The sequence below is a fragment of the Nelumbo lutea genome, chromosome 1, assembly GCF_056320005.1.
Source record: "Nelumbo lutea isolate HS-2025 chromosome 1, American lotus-T2T, whole genome shotgun sequence".
Classification (NCBI taxonomy): Eukaryota; Viridiplantae; Streptophyta; class Magnoliopsida; order Proteales; family Nelumbonaceae; genus Nelumbo; species Nelumbo lutea.
In genome coordinates, this window is record NC_142684.1 from 111,921,521 (window position 1) to 111,939,935 (window position 18,415).

Consider the following 18,415-nt stretch of genomic DNA (forward strand, 5'->3'; position numbering starts at 1 on the left):
TAAATTTTTTCGAACTACTAAAAAAATGTCCGAATTTTGTAAAGCTTAAATGTGTATAGGCAAGGTTATCGGTAGCTTTTTTTAGTTTTTTTTTTTTTCTTTTTTCAAACCCAGTTCAAGGGCCGGTTTAAGGTCCATCCACCCCCTGAACCGGTCAAAACCCTGATCACCCTCTGTAGGGGCATATCGGGAAGCTCCCGATATTGATATTTTGAACCTTGCAATCAGGTCAACCCATTTAACATCCTATCTTGCTTAATCATATCGGATCATATTACGGGAGATGATATTTCACAAGGAAAACAAAATTTCTTAATATACAGCAAAGATGACAACATGGGCGAAGAATAACCAGCGTCCAAGTAGCCAATAAGTAAATAAATAAATAGCAGAACAAGGCTGTGTTCAGTTGAGTTGAATATACAAATGTGATATCTGAGCCATCCGTGATTTATTTACCTATACAAAACTTGCTAAATATGTTGGACAAGACTTCTTCGGATATATCTTCACCACTAATCTGTCCAAGGGCCAATACAGCTTCTCTCAAGTCAATTGTCCAAAAGTCCAAAGGCAACTTCTCTTCTATGGATGACCTCAGCCTCAGCAGTGCTTCCTTGGTCCTGACGAGCTGCTCACATTGTCTCTGATAAATTAAAACATCAAGCAGATCAATAATAAGTAATTAGCTTTTAACAATACTTTAAACGGGTTTTTTTATTTTCGGTAATGAGCTTCTTCAATAATTTGAAATTTTGAATTACCGACTGCTGTGTGGCCATTAACAACAGCATGGACACTCAATGATCAAAAGAAAGATCTCACCATCTACCAGCGCACTTGTTCACCAGAAGAGGAAACCTATTTACCTTCCATTTTTGCTTGTTATGGTAACAAATAAATTTGATTTAACAATTAATTGTAGTCCCATCAATCTAACAAGTTCACTTGGTAGCAAAGCTCTTGGATGGGCCACAGACATATATCATGTTAGATGTTTGGTGGCTGAAAAATAATGTGAAAAGAGTAAAACTCCATATCAGATTGTTAGAATCATTAGATCAGCACTCATCCAAGAGAAATACAGTATAAAAAGGCAGCCCAGTGCACAAGGCTCCCACCAATGCGGGGCCTGGGGAGGGACAGATGCAGACAGAATTTAAAGATGTATGCAGCGGTGCAACCTTACCCCTTTACATACAAAAAGGCAATTATGCGGATAGAATTTAAAGATTGGTGCTTCATTTCTCATTGAGCCCGTAGGAACAAGGTAACTGGCATCACTGGTATATGGTTCAATCATTATCATAGTTGAAGCAAATATACCAACCCATTAAATTTATTATTGAGTACCCATTACCCTAGTTGCCAAGTCATTTAATTCCCAATTCAGTCCAAATTATAACTATGGAACAGTCACTAACTTCAAGACAACGATTTAAATGGAAAAGTATAGCTAACCTGGTTTACAGTCCATCGACGTCCACCCTCTGAGATCTGGTCAAGGCCTGCAATCTCCAGTATCGCAGATTCGAGATCCAATATTCCTTGGCCGGTGACTGCACATGTAAAAATATGCTTGTTGAAAGGATTTCCACCTGCCTTCGGCACTTCAATGGAAAACGATGAAGCACAATCTATCTTGTTGATTACAAGAACCATTGGTGCATAAGAACCTTTTGCCTCCTGCATTTACCAAAAGAAAAAAAGAAAAAAGAAACATGTAAGACAACAGATAATTGATGAAAACTAACTTGATTAGTATATCATGCTCAACAGATATGTAAATTTGTTTTATTTATGTTCTACAAAGTTAATAGAGGGAATTTTGATACTGTAATAGTTACATCAGCACCATACATAAAAAAATAGTTACATCAGCACCTAAGACTAAAAAAAGAAAAAAGAAAAAAAAATGTGAATAGAGTGACAAACATGTCAATACAGTGGTCACACCCTTAGTGCACTGACAAAATGAGGTAAAATTGATGTTTTCCACCAGTTATCTCAACATTTGGAAACAGGAAAAATCACAAATATGAGTGGGATATATTAAGCATATTCCATGGTTCAAACCCTTGGTGGACTCTCCCCTTCCAATAATGGCTAAATTAACAAAAAGACAAGTCACTAATGCAGACAATTACTCAAATGATTTTCCAATCAGAACTCCACTAACAAAAGGATTCTGGGCCCTGACATTTAATAATTACTTGCAAGGATCAGGGATGACAAAACAGCAAGTTACCTGTTTAGGAAAATTACCATTCTGGAACCTTTGTAACCCAACCCAATTTTAAGTCCTGGTCACTTATTCCTTATTCCCTTGCAACAATAGCAGAACCGCCAGGCCAAATTATCACTTCAGAAAATCACTTAATAACCTTCTTGCATAACCCTGTTAACCTAACCTGAGTTAGACCAGTTAGATCAGACTTTGTATTGCATCAGGTTCGATTAGGGTTGAAAAATACAGAACCAATAAAACTGGTTGGGCCAAGATTGAGAGATTGAACAACCTGCTCAAACTGAACACAACTTTGTGTGTTTGACATAAAATTGCAATGTCAATAGAGGTTGGATGCCTAGCATTTGGAAACTTGCATTGAGTGAAGGATGTTCAATGTTTAAGTCTCGCTAAAAATTCTCTATTTAGCATGCTATAGCATTCAAATCAACTCAACCTATACCAAACCTAACTGGATTCGGACTGGATTCAGATAGAGAAACTCAAATTAAAGTTTAAATTGGACAATTCAGATTTGAAGTAATTTTATTGTATTTAGTGCGTGAAACACAACTTTGTGTGTGAAACATAAAATTGCAATGTGAATAGAGGTTGGATGACTAGCATTTGGAACCTTGCATTGAGAGAAGGATGTACCAAGTTTAAGTCCCACTGAAAATTCTCTATTTAGCATGCTATGGCATTCAAATCAACTCAACTTATACCAAACCTAACTGGATTTAGACTGGATTCAGATAGAGAAAATCAAATTAAGGTTTATATTGGACAATTCAGATCTGAAGTAACTGTATTGTATTAGTGCAACCATAGTTGTCAAGGCAACACGGTGTGTCCGTGTTTAGGCGCTTTTGGGGCTCGCCTAGCCCAAATGCCATATTGTCTCAAGCAATTATATATAACCTGTTACCTGTTACCAGTTACCTGTTACCTGTTTTAATATTCTTTTTATAATAAAAATTTATAATATAAGCATAGACCTGATGCACCGAATCATTATTTTTATTTTTTCATATTATAATAAAACTTTTATTAATTTCTAATCTTCTTAATTGAGAGATGATATTCGAAGAGAGTTCAAGAGATCCTCGTTCCAAGTTGTATGTCTCAGAAAGGGAAATCAATCACATTCAAGGTATGGTTCTTCTTCTTCTTCTTCTTCTTCTTCTTCTTGTGGAACAAAAAACAGGGGCTCTGCCCCTTCTTTTTCTTTCTTTTGAGCAAAAACAGGGGCTCCGCCCCTCCTTTTTTCTTTTTTGTGGAGCAAAAACAGTGGCTCCACCCCTCCTTTTTCTTTTTTTTGGAACAAAAAACACAGCTCCATTTCTTTTTCTGGAATTCAACGGCAAAAATAGGGGTTCATCCCCTTTTTATTTTATTTCTTTTAAGACATTAAGTGATGCCTAGGCACCCGCCTAGGCGAATAGGCAGCTAAATGCTCCTCTGTCGCTTAGGTTCGCCTTGGCGCCTTGAAAACTATGAGTGCGACATGCCCAAGTTGCACCCCCTAGTGAAGGAGGCCTTTCTGATGTAAAGTAACTTGCTAAAAAAAGAGGGGTAATTGTACCTTATTAATTTGAATTCTATTGAGAAGTTTGGTATCATCAGAAGTCCACCCATCAAGGGCACTAATAGTCATGATAATCACATCAGCACCCATGGCAACAGCTTCAGATCTCTCCACACCTGCAAATAAGATGGGTAATAGTACTAAGGAAGAGATGACACTTGTGAAGTTTATCTTAGCCACTTGTAACATGTAACCACTGGGGATTGCAGAAAACCATGAATAAGAAATGCCCAAAAGCAGGAAGACCCTTCTATAACTACTTCAATACATCCAGAAAGATGCATTACTCATGTATTCATTCAGTGGCTCAGATTGGCACATGGCAAAGTCAAGACATTCAAACCCTAACCAAACCAAATGGTTAGCTAACTTGGCATGGAAAATTAGCCAAGTTTGCATAACCATAGATGACTAATTATCTCACTTGAGTCATGGCACCAAACTTAAAGGAAACACATTTATAAAAGTTATCCATCTAATTTTCTAATATGAGTCGTTACTTTTTTGTTCTTTTGATCTAAAACGAGATTAACACCACAAATCAGTAGCTAAGTTGAATCAATTGAGCTTTTTAGCAGGTCATTTAGGTTAAGCAATGCACTTCCATACTTTTCCTAAATTGACATTAAGAGGCTTTGTTCATCAACTTTGAACAGGGGGAAAAACATACTTACCAATCCTCTCCACAATATCATTAGTTTCCCTGATCCCTGCTGTATCAAGAAGAGTGACAGGGATACCTTGAACAGTAACACTGGCTTCAACCACATCCCTCGTGGTTCCAGCAATTGCAGTAACTATTGCTCTCTCACTCTGCATGCTAAAAGGAAATGATAGCACTCATAAGAGTCATGATACATTTGATTTGCATATCAAGGATGCCAGCAGAATCAGAAGTTAATTTTATTAGGTGATAAATGAAAGAAAAGAATATATATCCCAGGCCCAAAAGTTCAAAACTAATCCAACAATGAGCTTTCCTTAGTTGTCCACCACATTTATAGCAAATCTTAAAAAGATGCAAAAGATCAAGTGGTTGTCATTTTTCAATGATAGTCCTACCCAAGAAATCATAGAGTTGTGATATTTATGGAACATTTCCAAGGTGCATAAGATATGCATATAAAACTACCAATTCCGACTTTTCTTTTTACTTGATATATTTATCCCAGCATATCTATATAAATACCACATGAAAAACTAGTATGTTTCATGACACTATGATTTATTTGCCAAGTGTACTGCCGCTTTTAAGCATTGCATTTTCAGGCATTCCCATATCATATGCTGACACTTGTAGCATGTGTTCTAGGCTAAAGAACATCTGGATGCATCAGCAATCATCAAAATCATGAACAAAGAGGAGCTCCTAGGTGAGCTCTTCAAATGGTAATAACAAGCATCTCTAGTAGCTATATATGGTTTTGATGTTTATCAACATTGCTACCAAGGTTTATAAGACTCAGATATTAGGTTTTTACTTAACATATTTATATGGATATACTCTTTATTTCAAATTAATCCTGTTGTAGCATATGAGATAAATCTTTTAATAATGTATACTTCCCAGGCCCAATAACATGACATACTCATACCGTGTCAGCCATCACAACACGATGAGTTTTCTTCTTTTCTGGGTTTGCCATGTCTTGGCATTGAAATGCTACATTTCATGGTGCATCTAAAACCCATCAAATAACTGAGAGATTTAAAGACAATAACTTGGTGCGATGGTAAATTTTCAAGCTGGCAAGTGTAAGAATGCAGGCTCAAGTTTGAGAGTAGCCACCTTATGTAAGAAAAAGTCAAAGTTGGGTTGGGTTGACTGTCTTGGCTTGGTTACTCATAAGAAGGGAGGGATTAACAAGGATGCCAATAGAAAGAACCAAAAAAAAAAAACTTATGAGGATAGGGAGATGGATGAGTAACAAAACTAGGAGGATAAGTATAAAAATGATTATTTAGAGAGAAGTCAGGTATAGCAGCAATTCTCGATCAAAGAAATCTGATTGTTTCCCTATTTTTTGAGAGCCCTGTCCCAACTATATGGGGTTACTACATGAATCCTGTTTCAGCATTCCATTCTGTTAACCATGTCAATTGCTTGCCCATATTGAATGAAAACAAAAGATCATGATAGTGAAAATGAGAAATGTGATGCAAGTTGAGGTTTTAGGGCAAAAATAAGACTAAAAAGAAATTGGGTTCAGGTAGAACAGAAAGATGATAAAATACTGAAGACCATAATGGGGAAAGGGATATGTGATATTCATATACTGACTCCACTTAAGTAGGATCATAGATGATGGTGTAAAAGATGATAATATACATTTCATGAAATTTGCACATATCTGCTGTTCTCAGAAAAGTGCTAACAGTAGAAGCATTATGCTATTAGAGTATATGTGAAATTTCATATTTGTGTCAATGGCCGGCTGTGGAAGCATCGGTTGTGAATATTAACGATAAGCATTGGATAAAAAATAATTAATAATGAAATAAATGTCAACTTATGTGGTTTTCCTTTTCCAATATAGAGATACATTATTTATGTAACAGTTGGAAAAATTTTACCATCCCCATACCACCCTGTCTTCATCAAGGAAAGCTTAAATCCTCACAGGTTTCCCTAATCCTAACAACAGTAGTTCATGGGAAGGCAGTATCTTTAGGTCATTCCATTATTTCTCATGAATTGATCAAAATGAACAAGTGAGTAATATTTCATCTCAGTTTCCAAAAATAAGTTGTGCAACTTACTTTGCTCCAAGCATTAAGGAGGCTTGACTTCCCAACATTTGGCCGACCAACAATTGCTATCTGCAAGATAAATAAAATAAAAAAAAATCTAAAAAGTTCAGATCAGCATATAAGAAAAAAAATGTGTGTGTGTGTGTGCATGTCTACCTATGTTTATCTTTCCATAGAAAATTGGTTTGGGAATCAAAGTGGCATGCATATTTCTCTCACTATCCTCTATTGATGGGCCAATTTCAGACCAAAAACCCTCGGTATGTGGTCAAAATAAACCATTCTTTTTGGCAAGTATAGTATTAAAATATTGAAACTTTAGATGCCTAATATTATTTGTGAAAAGCACTAATAAAAGATTGGATATGGGACTGATGTGGAATGGAGGCTTGAAAAAAGTAGTAGCCAATCCAGAGGTTCCCCAATTGGTGGATGGCTTGGATTAGCCACATCATGCTTACATGTCAAGGGAACATTACAGCTTCAGACAATGGTAGAATGACTTAGGAGCTCAATGACTAGAAAGAAAGTAGAGCATACATCTTTATACACAGCAAGCAAGATAGTGCTTAAACAAATGAGATGTTTGTGTATTGATGGTAGAAATTTTGTCAGCCACTTTAGCACGTAAGGCTTATCTCATCAGGCACTTCTTTTCCAAGAGGCCTCCTATGCTAGACCCACAAAATGGTGTGATTCTACTTGCTGGCTGCTACCTATCATGTCTGAGGCAAGGCAAAAAAGGTGGATTCTTGGCATTTTGCTCTAAAGCAACAATTCACTTGATTCTTACACGAGCAATTGGGGTGGGGGTGGAGGTGGAAGGAGTCATAGATATCTCCATTGCAGTTATACCTGCAATCCAGATTGCAACAACTTGTCATAATTGGCAGTCTCTAATGCCTGCTCTACCACTTTCTGTATGGCATGAATCTTATTTATTAACATGTCGGAGTCCAGAGGCGGCATTTCATCATCAAAATCCAAGCGAGCTTCAATCTCAGTAAGCAACTCAATACACTGGGCTCTTAGTGATTTGACTAAAGAAGAGAAACCTCCCTACCAAACACACACATTCAAGATTCAGACATTTAAAGTCATAAAATAAACAAAAGCATATTCCAATAAGAAACAAGCAGATAGAAGAACTGATAAAGTCTGATTGAATCAAGTATTTATAGTCCTATATACAAAACATGCCTGAATTCCTTCCAATGCTGCATCTGCGGATGCCACAGACCTGGCTGAAATTAGCTTTCCAACATTTTCAGCTTGGGAGAGATCTAAACGTCCATTGAGAAAGGCACGGAGAGTGAACTCCCCTGATAAAAGTGAAGAACAAGTAGCATTAAGACCTCCATATTATTTTTTTTATTTCTTCATTATCACATTGATAGTATGACACTTCCAAAGGAAATGACCATGAAAGAGACTGCACATGCACAGTGGCTTGCTTGAACTGCTACACAGTGCACAAGCACATAAACACCCATTAGAAAAATAACTGTCTTTTGGAAAAATTGTCTTCCTGAAATACTCTTCTTATCTTTAAGTGATTAAAAATTTATTAAGACAGAAAAATAAAAATAAAGTGCAGAGATAAATAATATGACAAAAGAAAGCTATCAACCCTCCCCAACTATGAGATATTTACCCTGAAATACATTAAACCCTTGGAGGCCTCTGAAAATTGCAAGACATATTTCTAATTTCCCAGAAGGAATCCATTTCCTCTTGGATGTTTCCTATTCAGTTCATATGCCAAATATACTTGTGTGCAAGGTTCAAAATTTCAATACATATCGGCCCAATACGTATCGTATCGGGGCCTTCCTGATACGCCCCTACATGGGGTGTTTCGGGTCAGCGAGTGGTTCAGGGGGCTAGACCAGCCTTAAACTGGCCTCTTTGAACCAGATTCAAAAAAAAATAAAAACAAAAAAAAACAGTACCGATACAGGCCAATACGCCCTACCAGCGTACCACCCTGTATCGATATTTTAAACCTTGCTTGTGTGCATATGCAGGCAGAGAAGCATATGCATATCTATAAATATACAAAATAAAAGTAAAGAAACTGTTCAGCCAAGTGATCTTGATAATAGAAACTAAAACTTCACTCTTTGCAACTCATGAGAACAAGTTAATGATACATGGTTCCTGGTCCAAGTATCTTAATGGAAATAACCTTCCATGTTTGCAGGGCCAAGGGTGGAACCCCATGCAAAACAGAAAGAACATTTGGATGTAGGGTTAAACATACACAGCGTACAACCAGTTTTGGAGGATGAGGACTGGAGACATAGTTTTCAAGGTGCCAAGGTGAACCTAGGCAACAGGGGAGTGCCTCATCGCCTAGGCGATGAATTTTTTAGAATAAAAAACATAGATCCTAGAGTAGTTCCTTAGATTTCATAGCAATTAGCAGTAATCTTTAACTAATAATTACCACAGTCCTCATGAAATAAGAATAAACCCCATATCAAAAGATAGAAAATCAACATATTTATGAGAAGAAAAATAAAAAAGGAAAGAAAGTGTACAAAACATAAGGGCTGAGCCCTTGTTTTGGTCCTAGGAAGAAGAAGAAGAAGAAGAAAAGGTCCTATTGATTGTCTTGTGTGCCAATAGGATAAAATCTCCAAGTTATTTCTTACTTGTGAATTTAGGCTATACCGCTATACAGTGTTGAAGGGTTCAGAACTATGTAACTGACTTGTGTGTTGGTTCAACCCAAAATATGAACAATTTAGTCTAATAATATCTATTGTATTACTATTTTATAACATACAATAAAAATATAAAAATATTATGCGGTGCCTTGCATATAAATATGTAAGCATTTGAGCAAGGCGACCATTAAAGACCACATTATCGTCTAGGCATCGCCTTGACAACTATGACTGGAGAGTTATCCTACTATCTTCAGATTTTATGTAAGACAGTCTTCCTTCAACCTTATCAAGTGTTGGCAAGGAACTAAAGTCTAAAATTGGACGCATAAAGAATTGCATTGAAATACATCTAAATAAAGAAAAAAATTGGCATTCGCAAAACTAGAAAAAACATAGAGATTCTGAAATTAAGGAAGCTCGATCTGATCAAGGTGCTAAGCATTGGAAATAAGCTATATTGCTTACTCCAGCTAATTATATTGAATAGCATGGTTAAGAATTGAGATCACAAGGCAATACAAGTGAGAGCACTTCATTACTCCCTTACTGTATATATTTCATAAATGTTTGTTGGCCAATTTTTTTAACATGTTAGATGTTTAAAAGAAAAAAAACATAGCGATCACAGCAAGAAGTATATATAGAGCTTGACAAGCTGGGTTCCTTGAACCCATTACCCTATTTGCGAGATATATATATATGAAATATCTTTTCTAATAATTTTATTATTTCTAACCTTCTTTCAGGTATTATCGTCTAAGTTAAACAATGTAATTGATCCTTTCTAACAAACCTGCAAAAAGAACCAACTCAAAGTTAAACCAAAAACCTACCTGGCTCTGCAAGTCTTGCTCCTGCCTCTAAACTTGCTCTCAAAACGCGCTGCAGGCATACATCACTTCCATGGCACTGGAGTTCCACCACATCCTCCCGAGTATAGGATCTAGGTGCCAACATCGGTACTGCTAAAACCTGGTTCGGGAGCGGGACACACTTAACATGAAAATCCATCCTCGAAGATCCAAGTACAGACGCAAATAAAAGAAAAGCTAAGCTCAGTATTTAGGCCAATTGTTTCAACACTATAACAGAAATTACGGAGGGGTTTTTATGATAGAATCACAAACCAAGCAACATGAACATTAAAACTTTAATTCGTATAGAATTGGAAGCAATGTTAGCAACAGAGCATTTAAAAGAGCTAAGTGAGACTGAGACATAATTCTCTTGGAAATATATTCGTTTTTCATTTTTTTCGATAACGAAGAGCTAAAAAGTGATCCTTTTCGACAAGTGATGGTAAAGGAAAATAGAGGTGAGAATTACCTCGTCAACGACATTTCCGTGGAGGTCGGAAACCACACCATACTCCACAAAGTGGCTTGTGGGCTTCCACTCAGAATTGGAGTTTTTCTTCTTCCTATTCCTCGCGGGCCGAAAGACACGAGCAGCTATTGTCACAGCCATAGGGCCTGATAACCGAACAATCCCGACCGCACCCGGCCGACCACCCAAGGGAGTGACGATGGCAGCAATCGTGCTCGAACTCTCGACATGCTCAGCGCTAATAGGAGACGAACCCAACCTTTCATCTTTTGTTAGAACAAAGGCTTTCTCTGCAATAAGAACACAAAGAGGTAAGAAGATAGTGAATGAGATTGAAAAGTAGTGCCTGAACGAGCATTTTAGGGTTTGCAGAGAAAGGAAACCTTTTGCGGCGAGAGAAGGTCTTAGGGTTTCATGGGAGTTCAACTTAGGTGTAAGTTGAGGTTGGGGAATTTGAGAGGGAGAGCAGCATAGGGAGATTCTCGCAGTTCGATTTGAAATGTGGGGAAGGTGGGAGTTCTTCGCTGCTACTTTTGTTGTCGTTGTTATTGAAGCGGAGCGAAGGAGGTGGTTGAGGAGATGACGAAATGTTGGGAGGACAGCCATCTCTGCTCTACTCTACGCTACTCTCATCCCTCTTCTTTATCTATTTTCAGTTCCACTGTTTCCAGGCTTCCCGAAAGGAGACGTGGGCAGAGTTTGTCTGTGCAGGAGATGCGCAGTCGAAAGGAAGTTATTAGCTAATATTGAAGTAGCAAAAACTCTCAATCGGCTGGCCTGCTCAAGGAAGCACGGCGGGAACACGAGACATTCGCGAGAATTGGGATCCGTGTATCTTCCCGATGTGCAGCCAGGATATGCTGTGAGAACGATGTAAGGCTACGATTTCATACACTGTTACTTGCAACTTAGAGGGTCCGTTTGGTTTATAGGAGTAATAAGGGTTTGGAATCGGAATGGGCTATTCCGATTCTAACTGTTTGATTGGGCAGAATTAGAATCTCATTCTCATTCCTATTGAAATTGCATTCTCCCATTCGAGAGAATGGCTATTTTCTGCTCCTCTTGGGAATGAAATCTCATTCCTGTTATTAAAATTCACATTCTTCCATTAGAGGGTCCGTTTCCAATTCCGTCTATGAACCAAATGGACCCTCAATTCAGTAAAGGAGGGAAGTGGATTATTAGTATATTACAAGTTACAACCATATCACTCATCAAATTTTATAGCTAGGGAAATTGTCTGAAGCTCACCATATATTTTAGCATTTATCTTAAAACTTACCATAACTTTTCAAAATCCATGTGTGATTCCCTTTTTTTGTTGGAAAATTTTCACTTTAGTACCCTAAACTTTGGGGGTAGTATCAAGTTAGTACCCGAACTTTCAAATATATCGATGTAGTATCCAAACTTTCAAAAAAGTATCGAATTGGTCCCTATCGTTAACCGACCGTCAGTTATCTAATCACCTAATGCCTTGTAGAAGTTAAAAGTTTACAAAATGGTAAAACTGTCGCTTTCAAGTTTTTTAGACCATTTTGCCCTTGTTATTCAAACGTTAAAGGTTAGGGTTCTCTGACCAACCGACAAGGTAAAATAGGTTATTTTAGAATTTCAGACATGGGAAGGAAATGGCTAGAAGCTTTTTATCTCATCATCAATTGCCATGGGTTATTTTAGAATTTCAGACATGGGAAAGATATGACTTCCATCCGAGTAGGTTATTTTAGAAGTTCTGACATGGGAAGGATATGACTTCCTCCAAACAAGTCGTTATTGAAGGCTTGAAGACAATGAGGGCCTTAATCATTGTGTTCATTGTTGTGTTATTTGGCATATACATTTACAAGAAGTAGAGTGTAGGTTGTTGTATTAGCTAGGTTTTTGATCATGTCAAGCTGTTAATGAATCGTGTGTTATTGAAGATAGATTTTACTTTATTTAAATGTTTGTATAAGATAGGGTTTTAGTGAACATATCATGGCTGATGTAGTTTTGCATAACCCCAATGGGTCTAACTATTGTCCAACCCCAATGGGGTCTAACTATTCTAAAGGAAGTATTTGTTGACTTATTTATCAAGTGAATGGTTTCCCCTGCATTTATTTATGAATTGAATGGTTTCTTTTGACTATAGACATAGAGGACAAAGTCTACTTTTTCCTTTCCTCATGTTCGACATCCTCTAGCGTAAAAGGATAGGGAGAACATATGGATTTTTATCTCCATTGCCCATATGTTCTTCAATTGCCATGTGGCTAAAGGCTTATGGAAATTCCTAAAATAGGTTATTTTATAATTTCAAACATGGGAAGGATATGACTTCCATCCGAGTGAAAGTCATTAACCAGTGGAAGGCCTTATGTCAGGGTGGGACAATGGGAGCTCCTCCTAATTCTATTGGTGAGCTCATTAACTAGTGGAAGTTAGAGTCTTGGGTAACTACTTGTGGACTGGAAATCTTAAGTATACTTTGGGTTTCTACTTGTGAAATAAATAGTAATTGAATCAAGTCCTTTATCCAATTACCATTATCATTTAACAGATGTTGAACTTATTTCCATTACCTTACTAGGGGTCTATTTAGGTTTTGAACCCCTGGGTTGTAAACATTTGATGTGAATTTAGTATCTGGGGATTATATATTGATATTTTTTACCCATCCTTAATTTGCCAAATGAAATTGTGTTTTAGTTCCATCATTTGTTTCCACAAGGTGAGGAGGCAGTTTTGGCTTTTGTAGAGAAAATATACTCCTTTAAATATCTGTCAAAGATTAATCAAACTAGTTCAGTCAGCAGTCGCCAAACCGCCATACCACTAAAAGTCCATTCGGATTATTTTCAAACTTCAATTCATTTGTGAATTTTGAGGTAATATTATGGCACCCATAGTTTTAATTGGAACCGCTTGCATGATTATTGTAACCAAAGTTATGTTAGACAGTTTTGTATGCCCTTAGCTTCAATCAGAATGATGTACTTTATTAGTTTATTGTAAATGAATAAAAGTGCATATTTGATTCATTTTCCCTTAGTATGTTTTTGTGTAATACCCTTAAACTGAATATTTAATGAGACTCGTGTTAGTTTAGAATGTTCATAGCCAGTGGGTCGGTCTGGGGAGACCTATCCTGACAAGGCTGACACTGTGGTGCCACCAAGTCGGTTGGGGTGGCTTGTCTCAGCTGCCAGGGTGAGACCCTAGGCACATACAGTGTAGGATTAATTGAATCTTTGAACTGGACCAGATTTCCAGTATTGTCCTGGACCTTGGAGATTGATGGGCAAAACTAGAAAGTTACACCCGACCCTAGACTCGATTATGATACTACACTAGGTGTCAGATTGGATTGTCTTTAATATACCAATCAGTGAGATCCTTAGCGGGGGTCAAAACCTGCGTATATTGGGACAATTTGAGAATTCATCTGAGTAGGTGATCATAGTGACAGAATCAGCCCCTTTGTCGGACAAAGGTAATGATCAAGGATGCACTCTCTCTGATGGAAACCAAGACTGCCGATAGTCGATTCAATTGTTGAGATTTTGTTTTGCAAAATATATTTATATATATATATGCTATGGTTTCGAAATGATTTGCAAAAGGTTTTAATTCCCAGGATCCAAGTAAGCAGAGAGTGCAACATTGTTCCTTGCAGCCAAGGGAGAGGTCCTCTCTTGTCGGGCAGTGTATGATCATTATGGGCTGAGAGGTTAAGTGTATGACCATTGAGGATAATACCTGATGGGCTAATCTTGCATCTGCCCACAGTCCCTGGGTGTTACAAGGTGGCTTGGCCCAGTGACCACTTAGGGTAAGTGTTGAGCCCATAGATCCCATAAGATGGGTTTCAGGGGGTGCACTGACATAACAGTGTATTCGGCCAGGCCTTGTAACAAATGTTGGGTTGAACCCATGTGGCTGATGTATAGATCAATGTTTGGGTCCCACGCCATACAAGTAAGCCCAACTGGGCAGCAGTTTGGAAGACTAAGTGTACATAACCTTAATTGGGCCTTAAGCTCACTTTGAATTGGGTTGATTTGATCAATCAGTTAAAAGGGGCGAATTCTGAGGTGGATCAGCTCATAGGATTGGGCCTAGACCCTATCCACTTAGAGAGTCCAAGATTTATATCTTGAAGCCTCCTAATTAGATTAGGAGATGACTGATCTGATCTACAGATAAGATAATGGTTCTTCCTTATCACTTAAAGGGACTTCTAATCCAAATATAATTTGGATCAGCAGCTCCTAATAGGATTAGAAGCTGATCACTTTAAATCTATAAAAGGATGAGGGGGTGGCAGCCTTTAGATATGCAACCCAAAAAAACTCTTGTCTTTAGAGCTGAAATCATAAGAAGAGAGAATTCTGCACCCTGCGAAATCTCTCTTGCCGCCTCCTTCCTGTTGTCGCCATTATCTCCAGTTCAATCACCAGTTCTTGGGAGAAATTAAGATCTGATCTCAAGTACATCATCCCTCCTACTCCTTTTGGTTCAGATCTGGTTTGGTTAATGGTTCAAGATTGATCATTGAAAAATATGTTCTAAAATATGGAATTCGATTCCCTGCAAAGATGGAAGAAATTTTTGAAATTTGCCTAGTCCATGCCGCAAGATTTGGGCGTCTATGTGATGGATATCCTATCCCTTCAAGTTATTCTTCCTTCCTGCTTATGACAGTAATTTAGATTTCCAAGAGGTTAGTTTGCATCTTCCCTTTCAAATATTGGAAATCAATAGTCTTTTTTCTTCCCACCCGCAGTTTCATTCCATGACTATATGAATGAATTTCTTTAGAATTCATGGTCATGTTTACTCATGAAGAGGTTTGATGGCAAATCTTGATCCTCTATTTGATGCATGTAAATGTGTTACTAGCACATATGTCTTAATGCAAATGAGTAAACTCCTTTGTTTAAGCGTTCTTGAAAAGGAAAAAACTCTATTTAAGCCATCTTCAAAAAAAAATACTTTGTTTAAGCTCTCATATCTTTTGAATATATCTGTAACATTTGTTGGTTTAACTTATCCACAAAAAACATCATCACTGTCCAAATTCCATCAATCATACTGCCAAAATGAAACAAATACCCCCCAATCACCAATCTTGAATTCCAAAAGAGCTACATGTTGAATTCCAGCCATTAGACCCCTGCCCCTGCATCATGCAATTAAACGTAGAAAATTAGAACTGCATTTACTGAGGCTATGTTTGGTTTGAAGGAAAAGGTAGGGAAAGGAAGGGAATATAAATTATATTTTCTAGCACTAAGTGTATACTACAACTCCATCAATCTTATTGGTGTGGGGCAACAGCCTAGGAGGTGCACCCATTGTCTATCACAGAAGACACCATAGTGGATGGCAAGAGCATGAGTACAGGCCAGCACCCAAGCCTGTGCAATGTGTGGACACAAAGACTATAATAACTAATAAAAAGAAGTCATGAACAAGGATATACATGAATTGGGAGCAGGGAACAAGCCATCCAAAAGTAAAGAAAAATGTGTGTGATACCAATAATGGCATAGAGTGTGTTTAACGAGAATTCTACTCAACAAAATTACTTACCTAATATGTTTAACAAACTTGCCAATACCTACGATCATGTAATTTAACGAGACTAAATAAAATAAGAGAACAAAACAAGCAGCCACTACACTATATGAGAGAATTGTCCAAATACTACTAGAAAAATATGATGGAGAGGGAGAGCAATGGAGCTAAATAAGTTTAAACATGATGCATGCAGATGATCTAGCTAGATACAGTGCCACTTAAGTGTAAAAAAAAAGTAAACAAATAAATAAACATACCAATGAAATACAAAACAAAGAAAAGAAAACTAAATGAATGAAGAAAATATATGCTAATCATGAAATCTAACACAAGCTGGCCAATCTTAAGATAAATGATGATTGAACTAATAAACTAACGGAAAAAGGAAACTTGAAACCTTAACAACAAAGTTCATCTTTAGATAGATTGCTGACTAATCCTATTCAATTACTTTCAAAGAGAAATAAAAAAGGGGGTTGAATAGAAATTATGCTGCTGGGGTGCTAACATGCGTACATTTTTCTAAGAACTTAACCAGCTGAACTTGCCTTTCTCTTCATCGTTGCATTCTCTAAGATAGTTTAGACATTTTCAATGATTTCTACTTCGAGATTTTTGTAGTATGTGCTCTTGATCGTTCATTGGCTGATTTTGGGTTTAATGTAGCCCAGGCATTGGGAAACATGTTGGGTGATTGTAATTTTCTGCAATGTTGTTTGGACTTAAGAATGCTTCAAAGTTCACACCATTGATGTAAGTACAACATAACCTAAGGGTTTCGTGGACTGTATTACTGTTATGGGGGATTCTTGGGACATGAGAGATGATGGGAAGAGAGACTATGACATGGGTTAGGGAAGCCTGGGGCTTGCGTAGGATGTGAAGGGGGGATTTCTTTAGGCTAGTGAGTGTAGGATCATCTCTCTAGGCTTTCTTGTGTGTTTTGGATGTGAGAAAGGGGTGGTATTTATAAATATTTTGATAGGGGAATGGAGGGCTGAGATGGAAGATAAGGGAGATCAATAGTTGATATTTGAATTATTTTTTGAGGGAGATTAATTGAGAGAATGTATTGTCAAAACAGATTTGTGAGAGATTCTCTCAATCAATTAAGACAAAGAGTGAAAGATTTCACTAATTTACCTAAACTGGACATTCCAAGTTTAGGTGATTGACTTTATTGATTGAAAGTTATAGTTGGTCAAATCTTAGATTTTTAAGATGTTCTAGAGGCTGAGGGAGGTTTTGGTCATGGAATGCCCTAGGTTCAAAGTTATTGTGAAGAAGATTCTAAACGGAGGGCCCGGATCGAGTCTAGCTTCATGTCTCAAAATGGAGGGGCTAATAGTGTCGGAATTGGATGATCTTGGTACCGTTGGACTTAGAATTTCGAGCCCTATCCATCTACAGGATTGGATTTCAGATTTTCTATGGGTTAGACTTTAGGATCAGATAATCCCGATCAGATGATTGAAATCGGTTTTGGCTTCAGGTCTTGAGATGAAGGGGTAAGCGGTGTCGGATTTGGGTGATCTTGGTGTCATTGGATTTGGATTTTTGGGTTCTACATACCTATAGACTCAGATTTTGGATTTGATGTTAAATGAGAATTAGGATTAAAACGACTCCGATTGGACAATCGGGATCGTTTCCGGTTTCGGGTCTTAGGATGATGGAGTTGTTAGACAGTTTTGTATGCCCTTAGCTTCAATCCAATTTGATGTATTTTTGACATTTAGTGTAAATAAATAAAGTGCATATGTGATTCATGTTGTTTGGTATATCTTTGTGTAAGACTCTAAAACTGGACATTTATAGAGACTCGTGTTAGTTTTAAATGTTCACAGCCATTGGATAAGTCTGTGGAGATTTATCCTGCCAAGGATGATACTGATGTGCCACCAAGTGTTGGGATGGATTGTCTCGGCCACCAGGGTAAGACCCAAGGCACATGCAGTATGGAATTGCTTGAATCCTTGAACTGGACCAGATTTCCAGTATTGTCCTGGACCTTGGAGACAAATGGGCAAAACTGGAATGTTACACTGACCCCTGGGCTCGATTATGACACTTCACTAGGTGTCGGATCGGGCTATTTTTGATATGTCATTCAGTGAGATCCTTAGCGGGGGTCAAAACCTGGACATGTTGGGGCAGTCTGAGAATTCGTCTGAGTGAGTGATCATAGTGATAGGATCAGCCCCTTTGTCGGACAATGGTAATGATCGGAAATGCACTCTCTCTGATGGAAACCAAACTGCCAGTAGTTGATTTCAA

At 37.6% G+C, this 18,415-nt stretch overlaps 1 protein-coding gene across 1 annotated transcript; it reads right to left on the reverse strand.

The window, feature by feature from the left end:
* Positions 1 to 348: 348 nt before the first annotated feature.
* On the reverse strand, positions 349 to 11,433 carry LOC148876826 (tRNA modification GTPase). The gene is made up of 10 exons (XM_088972677.1): positions 10,951 to 11,433; positions 10,568 to 10,857; positions 10,075 to 10,213; positions 7,767 to 7,888; positions 7,422 to 7,625; positions 6,576 to 6,635; positions 4,490 to 4,628; positions 3,813 to 3,931; positions 1,462 to 1,686; positions 349 to 646 (listed from the first exon to the last, which is right to left on the reverse strand). Exons 1-10 carry the CDS (start codon positions 11,171 to 11,173, stop codon positions 452 to 454), a joined length of 1,716 nt encoding a protein of 571 aa, XP_088828803.1. The 5' UTR covers positions 11,174 to 11,433; the 3' UTR covers positions 349 to 451.
* Positions 11,434 to 18,415: the final 6,982 nt, after the last annotated feature.

What these genes read in the sequence shown, in the direction of transcription:
- LOC148876826 (XM_088972677.1), bottom strand. Translation starts at nt 11,173, where the DNA reads ATGGCTGTCCTCCCAACATTTCGTCATCTCCTCAACCACCTCCTTCGC. An exon ending in AGCAAGACTTGCAGAGCCAG is followed by an intron (nt 7,889 to 10,074) that starts GTAGGTTTTTGG and finishes CACTTTTATCAG; the next exon opens with GGGAGTTCACTCTCCGTGCC. An exon ending in GTCGATGGACTGTAAACCAG is followed by an intron (nt 647 to 1,461) that starts GTTAGCTATACT and finishes TTAATTTATCAG; the next exon opens with AGACAATGTGAGCAGCTCGT.